Here is a 19456-nt window from a genome sequence, read left to right on the forward strand (position 1 = left end):
ATGTTCACATTTGTGCCAGAGCATTGCCTGAGAGAAAATTGTGATACAAACATAGGTTCTCTTCATCAGCTGAAGGAAGTGGGTGTTGCTTCTTGGAGGGTAGAGTGTGTGTGGGTGTAGAGACATCTCTTGCGCTGAAATCCGAGATCACTTTCCCCACAGATGCAATTTTGATCTCTCCCTGATTGCATTTTCTGCTCATCACACCATTGCCTTGGCCTAAGGAAGGCAGCATAAGTGAGAAAGATCAGATGAGCGATGCTGTCATGGATATATGGCCTAGCTTTTATCACATTTATCACTCCTGCACTTTATATAGTGAAAGAAGGTTCTGAGTGGAGGGGGAGAGATACTGACTCTCTGAAAAGTCATATGCAAAGTGAACTGAAATATCACTTGTAGCTTGCTGACATGTGGGTGAATTGTGTGGGCATATGTTACCAGAAAATAGGTAAACCATCACGGCATTAAAGTTAAATATGGTATACATGTGCTGCAGTTACCATGGTTACAAAGCACTATTAAAGTTCACCATAGGTCATGGTTAAAAATGTAATAACTGTGGTTACCAAGAAGTGCCATGATGTTTTAAAGGGTATTTGTAGGATTGTAAGTTAACTTAGACATTAAATATGAGGTACTCAAAATTGTGACAATGTGAACCTGTGAGAACTGTAGTTATCATTAATATACTATATGCCTTAGCTATATAGATATTCATGAAGTGTGCTGATAGAGGATTATAGCCAGTCTGTTTATGGGTTAAGGACAATGAACTTCTTTCCTTATTTTTTTCATTTGAACATTTTCAATTTTGCTCCATCCTTCTCAGCTATCTTTAGTTCCTCTTTAACTCCTCGCCTTTACAGCAACACTTCTGATGGACTTTCGAAGACCCACAATGATTTTCAGTCGAAAGCATATCTGAAAATGAGCTAGGCTGCAGAAGAAACTTCAATTATTCAATTACTCATACTTCATTTGTATATTCTGGGGTCACTGTTTTGTTGAACTGTCTTTTTTTTCAGTTTTTGATGGTGTAATGATGTGAGTAGCAGTCCAATATCATTATGTTAACACAGGCATGTGTCTATCTCCAAAGAAGTCAAGCTAAATGACTGCTATAGATTTCTGTTATTGCTTTAGCTAAACAAAATATACTACTACATATATTTATTATATTTACATGACCTCATGTAGAATATTTCATATACACTGTGAATTGGTCTGTGGGTGGGGGTGGGGGTGGGGGGGGTTAATCGCCTTCTAGCTTCTGAAGAATGTTCTACTTTATATGCAGCACACAGTATGTTCAACTATAAAGTCTGTTTCAATCAGCTTCAGAGATTAACACTCTCTTCTTTTCTAATCAATGAATCAATCCTACAATGAGATACATTCTTGCAAACACACGCACACACACAGACCCAGTCACTCACTCACACACACCGCCTCAGGCATTATGTCACACAGGACCCCAGATGTTACCCTTCCACCCCAGTGTGAGGACTACAGCACTGAATGCTCTATTCTTCCATAATCTAGCCCTGAAGGCATTGTAGCGCATTGTATCTACAGTTCCATCAGTTCCGCTGTCATTTTTCAGTTCAATGCAAAACAAAAACACAAGACTTGACAATCAAGCAGTCCTTTACAGCTTAATTCTATTCTTAACCAGAATGTCATCAGTGATTCAGCTGTGTAATTCACTAATATGTGCCATGTGTCAATCATCATTATTAACGGTGAAACACCACCAGCTTAAACATTCACTGCTCTCTGAAAGGGATTGGCTCCATATTTTGACAGGCACGACCATCCTACTACATTTTCATCACAGATTTGAATATCCTTTGAGGGTTATTGAATATCAGAGGTCAGCTGTAATGATTCCATCACCTTTTTCATGCAAGTGGTCTCCTACAACTTTAGTGTGACTGCATTCAGCCTAAACACTTATTAGTACAGGGATGGTGTGAAAAAAACCCCAAAACATACAAACTTTCATTTACACTGTGAAAATTATGTGCTGAATGCATCAACATAAACACTCCACAAAGACTTAGAATAAAGACCTCAGCTGGGAATGTTTGATTTTTTCCTGTAAAGTTCCTCTTTTTCGGAGAACATTATGCATCAGTGCAGGAATTAATATAATATCTGGATGTTTTAATTTTGAGGCTTATAAACACTGTAAGGAATTTGAATACGTTTTTGTTTGTAATGCGCATGCAACAGAAATCACATAAAGGTCAGTACATTTTGTTTCCAGACTAAAGGCCTCATAACCTTTTAAAATGCTATGCACAGTATGCTCTGGCAATTTGTTCATGCTGATGATTTAAATGAGATTGCCATGGCGCTAAATTTGCCAGCTTCCTGCTGGAAGCAAGGTGAGATGCAATTCATGACTCTCGAGTGACAGTGTCAGTACACACACACAGACAAATGGAAAATATCACTTACATATGCCACATTTTCTGCCCAGCTGCTTTCATTTTCCATCAGTTGAACGTGGCTCTCTTAAATAACCCTAGTGAACATAAGGAGGTTTGCCTATTATTAATTACTACATAATGGAACAATGCAAAGTTTCTCAGCCTTAACCTTAAACTTGATGTTCTAGTCCTCCACTTGTGAGTGAACAAAATAGTAATTGCAGAAATATTCCTTATAATAAGAATATTGTGCCTGATTTCTGGGAAAATCTAGCCCGTTAACTTAAACTGTTGATTTAAGCATTCTTAAACACCCCATAATTGTTCTTAAAATGCGTGCCTTTATTAATTCCAGTGATAAATTGCTGGACCTTAAGGTGGAAGGTGTTAAAACCCCTGGGATAAAAGATCAGATTTGTATGTCTGTGAATGCACCAAATCAAAGTCTCTCTTAAACTTAGAACTACACCCTGAATGTATCAGGACTCAAAAGAAATCTCACGCTGTGACATTACGTCCAATATACTGCTGTTGGTCTTGCAATGGATTGCATCATGACCAGGAGGCTGGGCCCACCTGCGTTACATGCAAATGAAAAAGCAGGAACACCTGTGTGCTTTGAGATGCTCATAGTCAGTGGTAAGCCTGTGGTATGCATTATGATCACCTGAAATTTAGCAACACTGTGTTTGTATACAAAGCATGTCTAGTCTGTTTCCCCCCCCTTCCATATTCAGTGTATGGGTGTAAATTAACATGACAGCATTAAACCTCCACATGCTCCCTGAGGATTAGCGGATTATGTCTTTAGGATATAGTGGCCTCTGCTGGTCAAAACGATACGTGCACATTTATATAAAGCATAAAAATAATATGAAATAAATGTAAATGAAATTGAAAATGGGATACTTCTAAAAGGTGTGCAGGTTTTTCTCTAGCAGACTGTAGTTTTAAAGATCTTAAAAAATCCAAATAATGGACTCAGGAGAAGGTCACAACAAATTTATTCTCAGTCTGTAAAACCCATCGACTCTTTGTGCTATACTTTATAGTGTAAGAGTAAGTGCAATATATAATGCATTGATATACTATGTGAGGAATAATTTTGTTTCATTTGTGATTCAAATTTACTGATAAAACAAGTATTCATGCTTAACCTTTTAGTCATCAATAAATCTGTGTGTGTGTGTATGCTAGTGTAAAACTGAAGGAATCCCATGCTTGTCTTTTTTTGTTTAGTGTACGATAGAAATGTGAGTTAGCTAGGTCTCTTGCAAGAGCTAGAAAGGTGAAAGCTGGGACAGGCTTCCTCTAAGACATGTGAAGCATTGCTAACACAACTTTGTTGGACATCTGGACACGTCTGTGTTGTGGTGTGATGTTTGTTGGAATGATGGAGCTCAAGTTAAAGCCAGTTAGTGTGAATATTCACACTAACTGAATAGACTGGTTCGATTCCAGCCCCGGGTGACTGTCTGAGAGGAGTTGGTGTGTTCTCCCCGTGTCCGCGTGGGTTTCCTCCGGGTGCTCCGGTTTCCTCCCACAGTCCAAAAAGCACACGTTGCAGGTGGATTGGCGACTCGAAAGTGTCCGTAGGTGTGAGTGTGTGAGTGAATGTGTGTGTGTCTGTGTTGCCCTGTGAAGGACTGGCGTCCCCTCCAGGGTGTATTCCTGCCTTGCGCCCGATGATTCCAGGTAGGCTCTGGACCCCCCGCGACCCTAAATTGGATAAGCGGTTACAGATAATGGATGGATGGATGGACTGAATATACTTCTATTCAGGCATTTTCTGTGTTTTCTGCAGAAATTTGATTTTATATGTCTGATTTTTCCATTATTATTATTTGCTTTAGTTTGTTGAAAATAATAGGAGAATGTGTTCGGTGACTGCTGTTTTATACATGGCCCGAGGCGTAATGAAAACTATTAAATTATTATAAGGGAGAGGACTTCTTTAATTCCTTGAAGAATGTATATGAAATGATTCTAACAACAAATGGTATTCTTCTAAAGCCAAATAATCCCTAACTGTTTGTACTTGATCTCTGAACAAAGTTTAAATGACTGTGTAAACAACTTACCACACATTTTCTTCCATTCCGTCAACATCCTTTATGTACTCTGACTCTCATCCATGGACTGAATTCATCACATTGTGAGGTACAGAGAGCATCTCAATCAGCTGATCAGTGCTACTGACTCTGCATCACACAAGCTGCTGTCTCCTGCTCAGTTGCCTGGGTAACTGTGAGGGATGAAAAGAGCAAAGAAAGGCAGGGATCTGAAGTCTCACGGCAATTAGTCTGCGGCCACAAAATCACCAGTGTTTACTGGCTCCGATTTGATTTTAAGAAGGATAGTTCTTAGCGGGACTTCCAGCTGAGTCACAGCCTAATAACTGTAACACTCAGAAGTTTTAACTACGGAATAAAATTAGCTCATAAAAGATGCATGCAGAGATTTGACCATGCAATCTCAAATCTCAATTTATATAGGAGTCCATATTGTCCTAAGAGGATATTCTTTTGCTAATAAATGGGAAAGAAGTGGCTTTTATACAAACAGAGAAAAGAAGTGCAAAAGTAGAGAGAGAAAAAATGGAGCTAAATTAAACGTGATAAAGGTGGAGTACATAACTGTTATTTTCCATAAATGTACAGTTTACTCTATAAAACGTCTGTATACATTGCTAACGTTAAAATCATTTGAAAATCATGAAATTTGTATGGCCTTTCTATTTATTATTCTTTGAGTTCACATTATGTTTTCAGATTGTGGTTTTAATAAAACAAAAGATTGTATAACTGTAAGAAGGAAATGACCCAACTAAGATTCTCTTCTGGTCGGTGGAACATTTGACCATCCCGTCTCATCTTATGCTGGGAAACGATTTTCCAAGTGTGTTGTCATCACTTGCCTGTCAGTCGAGCAGCTATGACCGTGACACAGCACAAACAGAACATGATTCAAGTTTTGCAGGTTCCTTCTCATCTTTCATGGAGCCATCTTATGCATGTTCAGGTCACCGATTGACCCCTAAGACTGGGCTTTAACTAGAACTGTTCATTCCCTTTCTTCAGACTGTTCTTTATTAACTCAAGATTAACATACTCATAATAGACACTCATTATATGTACACTCATTATAACCCTATAGCTCTTCGTTCGTACTGGTCACTGTTCATAAACAGCCATTTGCATTTGTGTTACACAGTGTCGACCAGATTAGGATGGGTTCCCCTTTGAGTCTTGTGAAGACGGCTTTTCAGAAAGATTTGGCAATCACTGGTGTTTTTAGATTATAAATAGCTTAAGTTGACTTGCAGGCATGGTGACCCTTGGTTTCTTTCACCAACACTATAAATAAAGAAGTTATTGATATTAGGGTGACCAGATCTGAGATGATGAAAAAGAGGACACGTCTCGGGGATTTCTTTTTTAATTCATCCGAGAACTTACATTTACGTTTAGCTGCTGGAGATGAGGGTGGGTACATGAACTTTGCCTGACGTAAACAAGGATTATTGACGTGCAGACTGACCAATTAAATGTTTACAGGGAAGGTGATCGACCAATAAGAGTAGCTCTAGAGTCAGACCTTCCAATCAGAAGATTTTAGGCTACTTCACCACGCCCCCTTCTCACTCAAGCGAACCAATCGGAGTAGGGGAGGGCGGGACTAGTTTGTGAACGCAACGCTTCTCCAAATTGTATGTAAACTCTAGAAAAACTAAATCCCGGACGTTTGTGAAATTCCGCTCGGACATTTTTTTAAGTCTAAAAAAGAGGACATGTCCGGGTAAAAGAGGACGTCTGGTCACCCTATTGATATATTTCATTTTATATTGTTTACTAAAACAACTTTATAATTGAAGCAGCTGGAAATCCACTTCATGAACTGTCCACCAGCTTTTACTTAGATGTGCATTTTTGATTGATAGGTTTCTGTTCTTTACTAAGTACAAGGAAACTTTGGCATTACAGAACCCCATCGTACTGATGAAGCAAATATTGCAATCTTAGTTGAAAAATGTAGGATGTAATTCTGTAGTTAGTTCCAGTAAATAACAAAGCTGTTCTGAGTTATTGTGAATAATGTTTGTGGGGTTTTGAGCGCTTACTGCACAGCGTGTGTTCAGATTTTTGAGAAATGAGGTCTGGTTGATGTCTGGATTGTAGCCAGTTGGTTTCTAGGCCTAGATACATAACAACACATGTATATGAAAACCAGAGCGCCATCTACAGGCAGCAGAGGAGCATATGTGTGTGGAGAAGGAGAGCTGGCTACAGTTGAGGTGTGTGTGGGTGTTCCACAGGCATCTACAGTCACACTGATTTGGGTCAGGGGTTTGGGGGTGTGATTATGGAACACCACATGGAATTATGGAAATGAAAATTAATGTGTCAAGCTAAAAGACATGCACTGATTCAATTGAGAGAGAGAGAGAGAGAGGGAGAGAGAGAGAGAGAGAGAGAGAGAGAGGGAGAGAGAGAGAGAGAGAAAGAGAGAGAGCGCGAGCGAGAGAGAGGGGCCTAAAACATGCTGCATAATTGCATAGTACCGAAAGGATTTTTCCATCATTTTTAATGCTTCATAAGGCCTCTTATTAAAATAGTGCTTAAGGTCTGAATGTCAAAAAAATTGTTATAGTCTTAATGAACTGCATAAAATGTTTCATTCTGTCCTATTAATACTTAACCAGCTTCCTCTCTCATTAGATGTGGGCAGTGTAACTCATTATCGCTCCCCATTTGGCTAATGACTAAATGACTCGTAATTGCACCTGGAGTTGAATTGTTCTTGCCAACAATAATTAAAATTAATTGAGACATAGTATGCATATATAACTGCAGTGAATAGAACTGCTCAATCCCCTCCACCAACAACCATTTAGGTTTTCTAAATAAGTATATTCCAGATTCATTGCAATATCAGGGTCTACAGATCTGTCAACGTCTCATTAACCGAGAGGTGCAGAAAGGGTAAAATCGGGTGTCAAAAGCGAGCGAGGATGGCAGCAAAAAAGAAGGTGGACATGAGCTATTTTTTAAAGAATTGTTTAAGTCACTTAAAAGTCAAGTTCGCTAATGAAATGAGTCAATCATAATAACGTTAATAGCAATGCTAAGCTTTGGCACACAGCACACAGCAGGTAAAATCATCTTTGTTGATTTTGTGAAGATTATGCAGTGGTATATATACTTTTATTATTGCTGATATATGAGACCTGTTTCATTTGCATTATGGTGGAAGTAAACTGAAGTCTAAACTACTTCTTTATTGGTCATTAGTTTAACATTATTTTTACCATTTATATAAATTGTGAATTAAATTATGAATTGTTGTTTAGTAGTTTAAAAGCACATATAATAGCCAATGTATTATATAATGTATGTCAAAAAGGTAGATACTGTCCCAACCAATGTCAAGAGCAAATCTACGCCCTTGATCTGACACAATGATTGAGCTCCTGAAGGCCGAAACAACAGCAGAGATAATTTCTCAGAATCTACTATGATATCACACTGTAAATAAAGAAGCCGTTCAAGAATTTAACCATTTTGTTTTTAAGCAACAATTGTTTTGAATACAGTTCAGTTCAAAACCATGATGCATTAAATAAAGACAATATGTAATATAGGTATATAATTCCCTCATGTCTTTTTGCTTCCATGTGTTTTCTGCTTTCTTTTGGTCTTTGTTTCCACCCAACGCTTCTCATTTCTCAGTTTGGTTTTATGGTTTGTCAGTGTTTAAATTTACGTTCAGTTTTGGTTTGTTCTACTTTGTATTTCAGGTGTTTTTTTTTTTTTCAGAAAATATATATTTTTTTTGTATTCATGACAATAGATTTCTGGTTATAAGCCTCATATATAAGGCATCAGCATAAGGTTATAAGGCATCATATTCTCATTTTTTCTAAGTTTACTATATGAATTTAAAAGTATTAATTTTGCTTTGTAGTGACTTCCTTGTGGTCAAACATTTTTAATAGAACCATTGGATTCAAAACAAACAAACAAATAAAAAACAAATACTCTATGTGTGACCTTGTCATTATTATTCTGAGGATTTCTCTACAATTTCAATTGCTAATTTACCCCAGAGTGGTTTCCAAGGAGATAGTTAATATGGTCCTCCTGTCACAAGTCTCCGGTCATATGGCCCATTGCCTCACATTATTAATAGACTATTTGCATTCAGAGCTACACACACACACACACACATACATGGCCTACACACCGACTAACAAAGTTTTCTTTGAACTGTGGGGACATTACACAATATAGACCCACCCCAATCTTAATTATAACTACTATTCTTGTACACTAGCCTAACATGTTGCTATCTTAACTTTTAGTGATGTGAAGGAAGATTGATCACTAAAATGTGACTGTATAAATGTTCTTGGTACACACACACACACACACACACACACACACACACAAACACTCAATACACCAGCAAGATTCTCAGTCATCTTGAGTGTTTGGGTTTGTCCATTGAGCCATGTAGTATCTCTCTCTTTCTTATCTTCTCTCTTTTTTCTTTCTCTCAATCACTTTCGCTCTGTGTAAATCTTTTGAGTAGCATGATTTTTCCTATAATGTCTAAAAACAAGAGCAGCATTTTTTTCCGCATGTTTATTCATTCATTCATTGTCTGTAAACGCTCATCCAGTTCAGGGTCGCAGTGGGTCTGGATTGTACCTGGAATCACTGGGTGCAAGGTGGAAATGCACCTTGGAGGGGGCGCCAGTCCTTCGCAGGGCAGCACACACTCACAAATTATCTCACACTCTCACACCTACGAACACTTTTGAGCTGCCAATCTACACACCAGGAGGAACCCCACATGGACATGGGGAGAACATGACAAACTTCTCAGAGTTATTCACAGCAGGGCTCAAACCCACAACCTCAGGTCCCTGGAGCTGTGTCACACTACCTGCTGCACCTCTGTGCCACCAGTTTTTTCTTTTTTATTATCATATTATGCACAAAAATAATATTTAAAAAAAGCACAAAAATGGCCCTGATGACATGTATGACATATACATATGTTCCTCCTGAAATTTGTAGTTTTGATATTTTTGAGGGTAAAGCAGTACCCTGTCAGTTTTGGGGCAAAAATATTGAGACAAATGCCTACCGGGCCGGCCTAGAAGAGACATTTTTGCTTACTGACTGACTGACTCCTAATATTGAAATGTGCATGTGTGAGTACGAAATTTAAGTTCAGCTGTTTTTCACATTCCAGTTCGTGAACTAAATTTGGAAGCATTCGGCGTGTTTTCACTGACATAAACTGATTTGTGAACCAGAAAAATTTGTTCCCAGCTGGAATCAAAGAACAGCAGGTTCTTCAGCGTGAACAGAGGCTGAATAATAAGAAATAAAACAGGAACATACTCCGTTTGTGTGTGTGTATCTGGTGCATAGGCTAGAGCCCTGGCTCTGCATTGGTTAGCTCAGCAGAATGGCTCAGAACAACATTAACGCATGTATTATATCTCACAGAGAGAGGAGGACTGCTGAATTTGTCTTATTTCATGAGAGTGTGTGTCTTTGTGTTGGGAGACATTTTGTGGCATTAGTGTGTTTATAAAACTCCATATAGCTGCACACAGCCACATTAAACTTCACGTTTTACTCTAACCAGTTACATTCAATAAATAAGTAATTATTATAGTAGTAGTAGTATAGTAACTCTTAAAATCAACAAAGCGTTCTTGATCTTCTTTGTTCTTTGGTGGCAGATCATCTAGTATTTATCTTTAAATAAAATAAACAAGAAAAACACCAGTGTTATATATTACGAACCAAACTTTTTTTCATTTCTGCATTTACCAGCCCTCCATATTTTCTGTACAACACACTCACATAATAAAAAGCACACGTAAACTGTTGGAAACTGGCTGTTGGGCTAATGGCGGTCCAGCAAAACTAGGCTTGTTGTGCAAGCATAGAAATAAATATACATGCCTGAGCTATGCTTGTTCTGGAAGTGCATGTATGGGGATGTTTCCTCTATGTTCAGTGTTTGTATTAGTTCACAGCTTACATTATTCATACCTTCTGTAGTGTTCACAAATATAAAACCTTAAGTTAATTTGAATTTAAATAAAATTTACAAAAAAAAACAACAAAAAAACAAAAAAACAAAAAACCCACAATCAAACAAACAAAAAATCTTACATGCCATATATTCTTTACAGAAATTATTTTAAATATGGCCTCCTCAATGTGGAGGACCACTTCTATAAAGGATGAACTGGTAAAATCAGGGAGTGTGAAGAAATGAAATGAAACATTTCTAAAACACTTAAGAGCTGCATTTTGTGTTCATAACAGCCGTAATGATATATCCACATGAGAAATCTCTATTCATTTAGGAAAGTTAATGAACAAGAACACTGCTTGAGAAGAACTACAATTTTAAAGCACTCTCTCAATGTGTTATAAATGTGTAGTGCTTGACTAATTATGGCACATTAGTATTGCATATCTATTAAAATAATTGAGTGAAAGAAAAGAAAAGTTAAAATTAGCCCATTGTTTTTTACAGGGCAAGGCAATTAATTCTATCTAACTGCTGAGTCACTTCCCACAGAAAATGGAGACAGAGAGGCAGGAAATAATTTATGGTTTTTTTCATACACTAGATCTTCCCTGGACCAGCAGAAAACTACCGGCTCTTTTTTTTTTTTAAGAAATTACTTGAAATTGCTTTCCTTGAGTTGTCCATTCAAAACTGCCAGCAGTGGCCGTTAACAGCTATTAATGTTAAATCTTTTCACAGAAGGGCTAGTTTTAGAGAAGGTTATTAAATGAAAAGTGGTCTGAAGTGCTGGTACAGTAGAATGCACTGATGAACTGACTGTCTTTAGTTGTACACTGACATCAACGATACTGGCACCAATTAACTGTGGAACTGAGAGTGACAAATAGAAATAAGTCAGTAAATCCCGTTAATATTTATGACATTTGACATATGTTCTTGTCCTGAGTAACTTATATTTTATGCTAGTATAAGAAGCAAATGTCTTATTATGAAATGCCCAAGGATCATTATGGACATTAAGCAGTGTGGTTGCCTGGGTCAGGAATTGAACCTCATACTCCCTACATGAAGAGAAGTGTTTTCCACTAATCTATACCAATGGATACATGGGACAAGGCAGTAAACCAATATTGGCTGGCTGTTGTCTTCGGGGCATATTGTAGCACTAAATTAAACAGACATGTTTCTTTAGTGAAAATCATGGCATGGGTTTAGAAACACTTCCAAAAAGCACTGTCTATGAAACTCAGAAAAAACTAAACCATATATAAATAGTATGCAGACACACTGTGCCTTATCTGGGCCCAAGCTTACTTAAAATGGACTGACAATGTGACAAAGTTTGTTGTGGTCTAATGAATCAAATGTTGAAGTTCCTTTTGTTGAAATTATGAATGCCACATCCTCTGTGCTATGGAAGAGAGCTTTTAATAAGTGCACAATTAAAAATCCAGCATCCATGATGATATGGTTTTGGAGCAACATGCTGCCATCTAGCCAACATCTTTTTTTTCTGAGAAGGAATTCATTATCTGTAACCGCTTATCTAGTTCAGGGTCATGGTGGGTCCAGAGTCTACCTGGAATCATTGGGCATAAGGTGGGAATACACCCAGGGCAACACACACACTCACGGATGCTTTTGAGTCACCAATCCACCTGCCAACATGTTTTTGGACTGTGGGAAGAAACCGGAGCACCCGGAGGAAACCCACGCGGACACAGGGCGAACACACCACACTCCTCACAGACAGACACCTGGAGCGGGACTGTGACACTACCTGCTGCGCCACCGTGCCTCCCCTGGGAAGGAAATGTTTATTTCAATAAGACCATGCCAGTTCATGTTCTGCATGTATTACCTCAGCATGGCTCATGAGTAGTTGAGCAGATGAAATCTACTATGAAGCAATCATGGGAAAACATTTCAATTTCAAAGCTACAACAGTTGGTCTCCTGGTCTCCTCAGTTCCCAAATGTTCAAATTTAAAATGGACAAATATTTTCAATCACATATAGGGTTTAAATGATTTGAACATAACAGCATCTGAACATTTTTTGGAAATGGGGTATATATTTCTAAAAAATGTAATTATTTTAAAAGAAATGTAACATTGCATTCATACTAAAATTCCTTCCATAACCATCAACCACCACCTCACCCATCTTTTCAAACAAGTAGATTTTTTTTGTAATTATATTTTTATTTCAATCATGATATTTTAAATTCTTCATACCAAAATTGTATTATAGATTCAAAGACTTTCCATGGCCGATGTGCATGTTTATTATAACGATTGCACTCTGTATTTGGCTGTGATGACCTCAGCTTTAGAAACCAGGAGGTCCCTGTGATGTTTCTAAGGTGATTACCTAGCATAGGGCAATAGTAAACCATATTCATTTGACTACAAAACACAAAGTGTATATGATTTAATTTTCGTTGTTTTCTTTTTTCTTACAAAGACATTCGATCATTGATATAATTATATACAGGAAGCTGTTTGATTATTCTTCTAGATTGTGTATTGACCTCACATATAGGGTCAATGCGTCCATATGAAAATGGTTAAGCCCAGCACATTTTTGCATTCTTCTGTTTGTTTATTCTTCTTCTGTTTATTCTTCCTCCTCTTTGGGTGCAGTCCAGTGGGAGATTATGAATATTTGTTCTTCTCGTGGAGAGCTAAACACACTCAGCAGGGTGCACTAAACATGTTTTCTGTCTTGCCGGTGCCTGTTTGCTGAAAGAAAGGCCCTTTCTCTCCTTAGTTTTCCAGTGGCAGTGGTGGAACTACAATAGAAGCTGTCAACAAGCCTGGACAGACTTCTACAATTTAATCAGCTGTAAAAAGAACAGAATTCACAGGGCAGTAATATTTATGTTGGGAAAAGAAATGAAAGGAAAAAAGAGAAAAAGGATGAAGGCTGTTAAAAATAAATAAAAACAACAGCAAGCTGGTTTTCACTGATTAGTGGCTAGTATAAACATACATATCTGTTCATTTTGATGAGATAACATCGTGCTTCTTGAACTATAAAAATTGAAACCCACCTGTTTAGGATTAGTTCTTCTCTGTGGCTAAAGTGCAAAGTTAGCGAAATACTATGAAGCCATAAACATTGAAATACAGTTCACTCAAATCAAGTTCAGCTCACTCAAATCAAGACATTCCCAACATTCTTCAGTCAAGTGCAACTACTACAAGCTAAAAAGAAACCATATGTAAATAATATGAACAAACACTGCCTTCTCTGGGCCCAAGCTTATTTAAAATGGACTGAAAATGTGGCAAAGTGTGTTGTGGTGTAATTATTAATCAAATATTGTAATTCCTTTTTTAAAATCATGGATGCCACATCCTTCATGATACGGAAGAGTGCAGCTATCCAGCTTTTCATAAGTGCACAATTCCAAAGCCAATGTGTGCAAGTGCACCTACTACAAGCTACAATTGAAGGCTGGGAAAATCCACAAAATATAACACAGCTATACTTGGTGTAGATGTGTCCCGACACATTTTTGTAAATGCTGGGACATAACCGTGTTATTGTGCCACTTCTCATATAGTCACGCAATTGAAAGTTCAATCCTTGTGGCATAATTGGGCTCCCTCTATGGGTAAGATGCCCTTCTCTCTCTCCCTCCCACTCTCCGGTCTCTGTTAACAAGCATATGAGCTGTCCAGTGATGTTACATTATTTGCAGATTTGGGGATAATTTCACACATTGCACATCACAATATTGGATCATGGCAAGGACCAATTATGTTTTAATTTCTGGCAGATAGGCAAAAATTATTCAAAGCTTTGGTACATGCCACAAACATCTACTGAATGTAATCCATGTATTTATGAATAACAGCTCTCTAAATTTTCTTTGAAAATGAGTTGCAGTTGATCAGAGCTCTGTGTTAAGCACTGATAAAAATCCTTGGTACAGTCCAAAGACGTTTGGCTAAAGTAATATATTGTCAAATTCTACACCCCAATTAAACACCTAGAACAGCAGCCAACTGTCTGTCCTTGTCTAACCCTTATCTGCCACACTATCACTCTGATACACATTAACATCTGCTGCTGAGGAACAGAGGGAGGAAAAACCCAGGCTGAAGCTGGCAGGTTAATGAGGGTTTAATGGGGGTGTGTCTGTGTGTTTTTGAGAGATGATTGTGTAGGCATGAAGTCAATTTCACACTCAAGTGCACTTCTGGGGAAGCACTGATACCCTTGTCCGTAATGTGCACAAAAATGCGATTGTGCACATTATAGTAGTAAACTATACTATAGATAGTAAAAGGAAAGAGAGATGGAAATAGATTAGAGATAGAACACATATACAAACAGAAGTGTGGGAGAAAGAATGAGAAGACTGAGAAATACAGGAGAGAAGGAGAGATGGAAATAGAATATAGAGTGAATAAAGAGACAGAACAAAGAAAGTGGGAGAAAGAGAACATGAGAAAGAGGCAGGCAAAATAACAAGGCAAATGAAGAGACGGTCCTTCCGCAGGGGCAGAGGGAGAGAGAGGTAATAAGCCTCCTGGTGCCTTGTATAAGTGACACTTACCCAGTAGAGGTAAGCATCTTAAACGCTGGGCCATACCCCCAGGGATCCTATGTTACTAAATACCAACTAAGTGCTTAGTCTTTAGGCCAGCCACTCAAATAGAGCACCACACAAGGGGGGAGACACACAACAGAAAAGTAACAGAGACGCCACTAAAAGACTTGCAGCTTTCTTTTCTCTTTGCTCCTCTCACTGATGAAAATAAAAGGCTGAATGTTCCTCTATATCATGCCTTCATTCACTGGAGTCAGTTTGGGTTGAAATCAGCAAAGGATTTCTTTTTTAGATTAATGGCTGTCCATGGGATACTGGTCTGTTTGTTAATGGCCTCGCTGATCGATAAAGACATAACTGGAAGGGTGAAGCAAGGAGGAGAGGTGGAGAACTGTAGGCCTGCTTTAAGCTAAACATCTTAATGTGGAAAGTGGTTGTAGCAGGTCTAGAGTGCAAGGGAACTAGCAGAGAGAGACAGATGTGATGCTGTACACCTGTGCACGCTGGCCTCCTTCTAGGTCCAACTCATGCCATGTCTCACAGAACCAGGGATATGACCTGGTGATCCTTCTGGTGAACTTTCTGTAAACATTTGGCCAGCTGAGCCAGTTTTTGGCTGTTGTAGTGGCAATATAGCAAATGTACACAGGCATTTGAGTCGTCAGAGAGAGAGAAAGAGAGAAATCTAGATAATGTGAATCATTTAAATCAGTCCACTACTGACAGTCACTGGGGTATCTTAAAACTTTGTTAATAAAATCCTTTAACATTCAGTGTTCAACCTCATTAAGCACTCTGTCATAATGCCCATCCTAAATGTGTCCAGCTACTCAGACATTATCTGAAAAAATACGAAGGTGTAAATAAGATAGCATATTAAGTTTCAGCATTCCATGGATAATGATGATTCTGAGTTTATAGTGCATAATGTATGCTGGATGTTCATAGAGTGATAATGATATTCACATATTCATTCATAATGCCATTTGTCATTCAGTCAATACAACAGACTTCCAATGAACTTATGCTGAATGTAAAATAAATAAATTAATAAATAAACAAACAAATAAATAAATAAATAAATAAAAACCAGTATCCATTCACTCATTAAGAAATGATCTACAATAGTTGACTTGATGCAGATTACTGCAGGATAACTCAGTGTAGTTTCTTAAAATGAGTTTTCCTATGCAAAATGCAAAGCAATGAACAGAAAAGAAACTTCATAATCAAATAATCAGATCATAATAAAAAAATCACTGTACTTAAAGACAAAGTAAGATATCGATAGATTGATTTTACGTTACCCTTGTGTCAGAAAGAGACAAAAAAAAAAAAAAAAAAAATCAAACAAAACCAAAACAAACCATGCATACAGATCTCCTGCTGGTCAGCAGTCTACAGGGTGGTCCAGCTCTCAAGCTTTGCCCACACAGTGCAAACTCTCAACTGCTTATCATCACTTAGCAGACTCTCCATTGGCCGGCTTGTTTACGCATACATAAATACTATTCAAACTCAAAAAAACTGAAGGGGTTTAAAATGAGGTGTGCCCGAATACACATTATCTTCATTGGTAAATTGAGCGAGTCATCAGAAAACGTCTCTCTATAGAAAAATAGACTAAATGGCAATGATTTTTCATTTTCTATTTTCAATTTCACTGGCAATATCCCTGCAGCTGTGAGTTCTACAATTAATGTGCTTTGCAATTTATGACCACTTGGAGGGGGAAAAAAGGCGCCAAATGAATTTGAGATCTGGTCCAGTGAGAATGCTAGAGCTGTTTTGAATTCTATATCCACAAGCTCATTCTCAGAAAAGACTGGCTTCACCCATATGATCTGTTGAAAGGCTTTCCAGCTTGGCTGGTTGCTGTCCACTTGTCCTCTTTGTTTGAATATAAATTGCTTTGAAAATGCTTGATATCCTTTCAGAGATGTCCTCTTTATTTGCTGTTTGGCTTTGATGATGTTTTACGAAAGAAGATGCTAATCTGATGTGCTTAGCCTCCTCTGGTTTCCATGGTGTCTTTGGATAAGTACACAACCCAGTACACCATATTAAAAGCCCCAAAGGACACTGGGAATAGGATGCGTGCATACTTGTCTATCTTGCTGGTCCCTCCTGCTGCTGGAGCTGCTGCCTGACCACTGGGCGGGGCCTTGGTGTCCATTTTCTGAATGTTCTCCAACTTTGGCCCTAAAAGATGGTGAAGAGAGGCAGAATCACTGGACGTGCTGCCAGGTGATCGCCCAGGAACTGTAGGCGTGGAGGGAGGGGCAGGGGGCGTGGTCTTGGAAGTTGAAGCTTGGGCCACAGCATTGGATTGACTGGAGGATTTGGGGTTGAGCCGTGATTGGCTGGCAGAGCTGCTTGCTGCTGCAGAGCTGGAGGATAACTGGCTCGTCTGAAGCTGTTTGTTCACAGTAACAGCGCTCTTACTGGAAGACTCGGCTCTTTGGCTACCTTTGGAGTCGGGCTGAGACTGAGTCGCGGAGTTCATGCGTTTGCGTAGGTTGCCATTAGTGTCTGAGTTTTGCTGTGGGAGAAATGAAGAAACATGGTGTTTAACTTTGACTTGAACAACGGAGACATCATTAAAATATATTTTTCTCCTTTTTTCCCTTTCCCTCCCAGCAGGAGATGTTATTTTCAAACCTCATGAACTGCTCTTCTCAAAATGAGAGGCTCACATTTCTGAGAAATGAAATGAGATTTTTCACAGATCTTTGATTAACTTACAGTTCATTTATATCTATCTTATTTCTTTTAAATTTTCTGAAAATTTTAAACAAGTTATATACATTTTTTCTTTCTTCCAAACTGCATTCTCAGACAAACCTAACAATGTGAGCTTGCATTTGAAAAAGTGATCTTGAATGTCTAACTGAGTGTCAATGTATCACTCAATGAGTGAAAAATATTTCTATTTTTGAGATGTTACTAAATACAGAGTCTGATAAAGAGATGTTAAGTAAGACACATGGGGATAAAAGACTGCCTCTTATTCAGGTGCACATGTTTTTGCTTTAAACCACGCGTCTCTAGTGAGGCCTGAGCTCCAGGAGGAGAGATCCATAGGTCTATCTTTCATGCTAATGCATCAGTAAGAAGCTTTTTGTGTGTTTTACAGTGCTGTTAGTGGGAGTGAGGTGGAGGCGTATGGAACTGTACTGGATCTGAACAGCTTACATCACACTGCACACAGGGAGCTGGAGAGAAATGACTCCACATTACAGACTGTGTGTGTGTGAGTTGGTTTTTGTTCATTTTTAGGACAAACATTCTGACTTTGTAGGAAAACCAGATAAAACTCACATGTTGTGGAGTTTGGATCATGCCTAAGAAAGGTATTTTCTACACAGAGCTGGACGATACTGCCAAAATTTTGATCACAATATATTTCTTAATTTTGGTCAATACGATATCATTCCAACATTGATATGAACAATAAAAAAGCCACAGAAAAAAGCTGCCAAGAACTGAACCTGACCCTCCACTAGTACTCTCACTCTTTTTTTGGCTTAAGAATAAACAACCAGTTATATACAGAACAAAATGCAGTGTAAACAAGCAATTTTTATTTAAAAAACAATATATAAATAAACAGTTTTAACATAATTAACTTTGTGATCATCCCTCCAGCATCCAAGTCTGCATATGTCTGATTCTCTAACTGCTGGAGTCCTTTAGGTGGAGCAGAAGAAAAAGAAGCAAACACAGCTGTCTATTCAGCAGCGTACAGCTTTATGTCACCTTAAATGATGGAGTAGTTTTGTCCAGGCACCTGTAACTTCTTCACTGTTTAGGTGTTTAACGAAAACTAGTGTGATAGTGCGAATACAATGGCAGCATTTAACGTGGAACTGAAATTTTGTAATTTTTTAATGTGGAAAGAGTTACCTGGCTATATAAAATTGAAGTTATGTTATAACATAATTTTGGGAGTAGGACCATGCCCAACTCCTCCCCTAAGCCCGATATATACCCTGCAAACACACATCATTTCCGTGTCTGACAAACCTGCTCCCACCTCAACCCTATCTCCACTCTTTTCTCATATTCATCTATCCAACAGGGGGCGGGGGGAAGTGTTCACCTCCCATTTCAGCCTTTACGGGGGTGGTCTGTATTAGCAAATTAATTCATTGTCTGTAACTACTTATCCAGTTAAGGGTTGCGGTGGGTCTGAAGCCTACCCAGAATCATTGGGCGCAAGGCAGGAACAGCCTGGACTAGCAAATGTATAGTTTTAATAGGAAGTGTATTATTTAGTATTGATGGAATAGGTGTCCAGATTGGTTCCAATGCCAGTTTATGTTTTATTATTTTCCAATTGTTTAAACATTTCTTCATTAAAATGTTCAGAAATAAATCATATTAAAAAT

General features: G+C 38.3%; 1 protein-coding gene across 2 annotated transcripts in view; it reads right to left on the reverse strand.

The window, feature by feature from the left end:
* Positions 1-12776: 12776 nt before the first annotated feature.
* Positions 12777-19456, reverse strand: part of gabra4 (gamma-aminobutyric acid type A receptor subunit alpha4) — a 34008-nt gene continuing 27328 nt past the window's right edge. Inside the window, exons 9-10 of one of the 2 annotated variants that reach the window (XM_066648973.1) lie at positions 17171-17607; positions 12777-13346 (exon numbers count right to left, since the gene is read on the reverse strand). In XM_066648973.1, coding sequence (XP_066505070.1) covers positions 13343-13346; positions 17171-17607 — 441 coding nt within the window. In that variant the 3' untranslated portion in view covers positions 12777-13342. Of the gene's footprint in view, positions 13347-16400; positions 17608-19456 lie in introns of those variants that run through there. The other variant, XM_066648971.1, reaches the window with a different exon arrangement.

This window comes from Hoplias malabaricus, chromosome 17 (assembly GCF_029633855.1).
Source record: "Hoplias malabaricus isolate fHopMal1 chromosome 17, fHopMal1.hap1, whole genome shotgun sequence".
NCBI classification, from domain to species: Eukaryota; Metazoa; Chordata; class Actinopteri; order Characiformes; family Erythrinidae; genus Hoplias; species Hoplias malabaricus.